General features: G+C 42.7%; 1 protein-coding gene across 1 annotated transcript in view; it reads left to right on the forward strand.

Annotated features, from left to right (window-relative positions):
* Nucleotides 1–3,946, forward strand: part of LOC143035678 (uncharacterized) — a 4,072-nt gene extending 126 nt beyond the window's left edge. Inside the window, exons 2-3 of the mRNA XM_076202543.1 lie at nt 222–505; nt 614–3,946. Coding sequence (XP_076058658.1) covers nt 222–505; nt 614–3,946 — 3,617 coding nt within the window. The remainder of the gene's footprint in view (nt 1–221; nt 506–613) is intronic.
* Nucleotides 3,947–4,256: the final 310 nt, after the last annotated feature.

Consider the following 4,256-nt stretch of genomic DNA (forward strand, 5'->3'; position numbering starts at 1 on the left):
ATTGCACGTATTGTAATTGTGCGGCGATCGTACTATATGTGGGGTACCATATTGTGCAACGAGTGTATTATACAGAACAAGGTATCGTACTATAAAGTATAAGTACAGCGGTGTAGTATTAGTGCGGTATACTTGCAGTGAATAATAATTGCTTACTGTTTCTTGAGTATTTAACCATTGTTTATGAACATTGTATTAATTAGGTTATAATTCCTCACTAGCTGATATGGAGTCTTTTGACATTGCACAATTCATTAAGAGTCCTGGGCTTGCCCTTTTGCAGAACTGTGAAGTACTTAAGGATGACTGGATAGCTTTGGCTAGGTTTTACAAGGTTCAAATCACAGGTAAATCTAACAAGGCTGATATTAAGAAAGCAGTCATTCAAGATTTGATCTCGAAAAAAATTCTGGAGGATAGTGCCAAGGCATTGTGTGACATGGAGCTTCAAGGAGAGACGGAGAGAGATGAGGATAAAGCGGAAATTACTAAGATGGAGTTGGAGGTAGAGAAAGAGAGGATAGCTCTAGAGAAATTTAAAGTAGAGAAGGAGTTGGAGTTGGAGAAGGAGAGGATAGCACTTGAAAGGCTTAAGGTTGAAACGAACTTGAAGTTCGCAATGATGGAGAAGCAGGGTGTCCAAGGGTTGCTGGAACCTACATTTGATATAAACCGCGTAGTACGCCTTGTCCCTACTTTCCTAGAGGGTGACCCGGAGGAGTTTTTCGAGCAGTTCGAAAGTTTGGCAACCACCCTCTCCTGGCCTAAGCCATATTGGTGTGTGCTGGTACAAACGGCCTTAGTGGGTAAGGCTCGTTCATCGTATTTATCCTTGTCCTCTGAAGATCAGAGCCAGTATTCGGTAGTGAAGGATACAGTGCTGAAGGCATACTTATGCACTCCAGAATTTTATAGACAAAAGTTTAGAAACTGTTTTAGAGGAAACCACCAGTCATACCTCGAGTATGGTAACAGTGTTAATAGATTATTTAATAGATGGCTATCAGCTAGCGGAATTGAAACTTATGAGGAGTTAAAGGAACTAATTGCACTGGAACAGTATGTTAAGGGTATTCCACCGGACGTTCGAACCTATTTGCTAGAAAAGGAAGTAAGTAGAATTGATCGAGCTGCCACATTGGCGGAAAATTATACTATAACGCATAAATCAAGTAAGCCTCCTTCCCCTCCAGGCATTTCTCAACCTCAAGAGGGAAAGGTACACAAGGGTAAAGGTACCTGGACCCTGGGTAAAAGCAATACAGATGTGTCAAAAATTGGTTGCTTTTACTGTAAAAAATTTGGGCACGTAAGGGCAAGGTGTCCTGAGTTGACTAGAGAGAAACGTGTTGCTAATGTAACTTTGCTTTCTGCAGATGTAAAGGAAAAAGGGGATCCTGATGTGGGAAGAGAACGCAGTCTGTTTAACCCATTTGTATTCCCTGGTACAGTGTCTGTCGAGGAGGATGGGCCCGGAGTGTCTGTAACTGTGTTGCGAGACACTGCTGCATCGCTCAGTATGGTATTACAAAGCGCTGTTCCTGACGTAGAACAGGCGTTGACGGGTGAGCATGTATTGATAAAGGGCGTTGGGGGTACGATGACGGTTCCCCTGTGTAAGTTGTTCCTCCGAACCGAATTATTATCTCGGCCTGTGTTGGTTGGAGTTGGAGAGACTTTACCTGTTGAGGGAGTGAGTTTCTTGCTAGGAAATGATATAGCGGGAAAGTTAATTGTGCCTGATCCCGTGGTGAGTATGACTCCACTGGAATGGGATCCTGCCGAGGGTTTGGAAAGCGAGTGTGGAGATATTTTTCCAGCATGCGCAGTTACTCGCAGCCAGGCAAGGATGAAAACCAGTGAAGAAACTGCTGATATGGATATTAGTAGTTTGTTTAATGTAGACTCTAGTACAGGACCTGCTGTTAAGCCAGATGAACTTGCTGATCGTGATGTGGATTCGCCTAGTCCCGGGGTTCTGCCGTGCAGTCTGTCTAGCGATAAAGTGAATGAAGCGCAGAGTAATGTAAGTGAACGTGTGGATATAAGTGTTCTCCCAATGACTCGTAGTAATCTGATATCTGCCCAGAAAGCTGATAGGACATTAATCCCATTATTTGCAAGGGCCATACAAGATAAGGACATCTCAAATGAAGCTACATGTTATTATACGCGTAATGATGTACTAATGAGAAAATATAGACCGCCAGATGTTCCTGCAAATGAGAGTTGGTGCGAGTTTCATCAGGTTATCGTTCCGGACGTGTATCGAGAGAAAGTCATCAGTTTTTCACATGACTACATAGGAGGACATCTGGGTGTGCAGAAAACTTTGGACAAGATTATCAAGTACTTCTATTGGCCTGGTATCCATAGACAAGTAGCACAATATTGTAAAACATGTGAAACATGCCAGTTGGTAGGTAAGCCTAACATTGTTATTCCTCCTGCACCGTTGCAACCTATTCCTGTAGTGCCGGAACCTTTTACCCATGTGATAATTGATGTCGTGGGCCCCCTTCCTAAAACCAAAAAGGGGCATCTGTACATGTTAACCCTAATGTGCACTACCACCAGGTATCCAGAGGCCATTCCACTGCGTTCCATTACAGCCAGGACTGTGTTGCCAGCCTTGACAAAGTTCTTCACCCTATTCGGAATACCGAAGATTGTGCAGTCCGACAGAGGTACCAATTTTGTATCAAATATCTTCAGGCAAGTAATGTCTCTTCTTGGGATTAAACAATATATTGCATCTGCTTATCATGCCCAAAGCCAAGGAGCCTTGGAACGTTTTCATGGAACCTTTAAAACAATGTTAGCAAAGTATGGTCATGAGACTGGAAATGAGTGGGATGTGGGTTTGCCATTCCTTCTATATGCGATCAGATGTGCTAAGCAATCTAGTCTCGGGTTTTCTCCAAGTGAACTATTGTTTGGCAGAGACATAAGAGGACCCATGAAGCTACTCCATGAGAGCTGGATAGACTTGGAGCATGCCGATAACTTGTCTGAGTATGTGTCTAAGTTAAAGGAAAACCTAGATGTGGTACACAGGTTTGCACAATGTAATTTAAAACTAAGTCAAGAAAAGATGAAGGAAAATTATGATAAAGATGCAGTAGAACGTAACTTTGAGGTTGGGGATGAAGTTCTGTTGTTCTTGCCCGTAAGAAAGTGTCCATTACAAGCAAGGTACAAGGGACCTTTCAGAGTTATAGGTAAACGGGGAGATTTGAACTATGTGATATCCACTCCTGATCACAGAAAAACAAAAAGGTTAGTACATGTAAACTTGATTAAGAAGTACCATAGAAGAGACTCGGGAAGTGCTGCTAAGACAGAGGAGAAGGTAGATGGTACTGTAAATAGTTTAGAAGTTGTGGAGATGCAAAGTGAAGACGACCTTGATAAAATTCCTGTAGGTAACAAACTCAAGAATTCTGATGTCCTTGCTAATCTAAATAGTAAGTTGTATCATTTGTCTGACAGCCAACAGTCAGATGTTTCAGAATTACTGCAAGAGTTTGTGGAAATCTTTGGAGATGTGCCGAGACCAACGACTGAGGCAGTTCATCATATTGAACTAGTGGAAGGTGCCGCCCCGGTAAGAGAAAAGCCCTATAGAATGTCCCCCCATAAGGCAGCTATTCTCCAGAAAGAGGTAACATTTCTTCTTGATAATCACTTAGCAGAGCCAAGTAAGAGTGACTGGGCTGCTCCATGTATTCTTGTGCCCAAAGGAAATGGGGAGTATAGAATGTGTACTGATTACAGAAAACTTAATGCACTTACCAAGGCTGACAACTTCCCTCTTCCTCGCATAGATGACTTAATTGACTCAATCGGCAAGGCCAAAATTATAACTAAATTAGATTTAATGAGTGGCTACTATCAAATGCCACTGTCAGAGGAGGCAAAACGTGTCAAGTTTCATAACGCCTAGAGGACTATATCAATACAAAGTAACTTCATTTGGCTTACGGAATGCACCCGCAAAGTTTTCACGTCTAATGTCTAATGTTATTGCAGGCTTGGAAGGTGTGTGTGTGTACATCGATGATCTGTGCGTGTATTCTCAGACGTGGGAGGAACACTTGAATTCCCTGAGGTCCTTGTTTGAGAGGTTAAGGAAGGCTAGGTTGACTGTCAATCTAATGAAGACTGAGTTTGCTCATGCAAAGGTGACCTTTTTAGGCCATGAGGTGGGTTACGGTACGGTTGCACCTATGCACGCCAAGGTTGAAGCCATAGAG

This window comes from Oratosquilla oratoria, chromosome 19 (genome assembly GCF_046742065.1).
Source record: "Oratosquilla oratoria isolate Oo_2021 chromosome 19, ASM4674206v1, whole genome shotgun sequence".
In the NCBI taxonomy this organism is placed as follows: Eukaryota; Metazoa; Arthropoda; class Malacostraca; order Stomatopoda; family Squillidae; genus Oratosquilla; species Oratosquilla oratoria.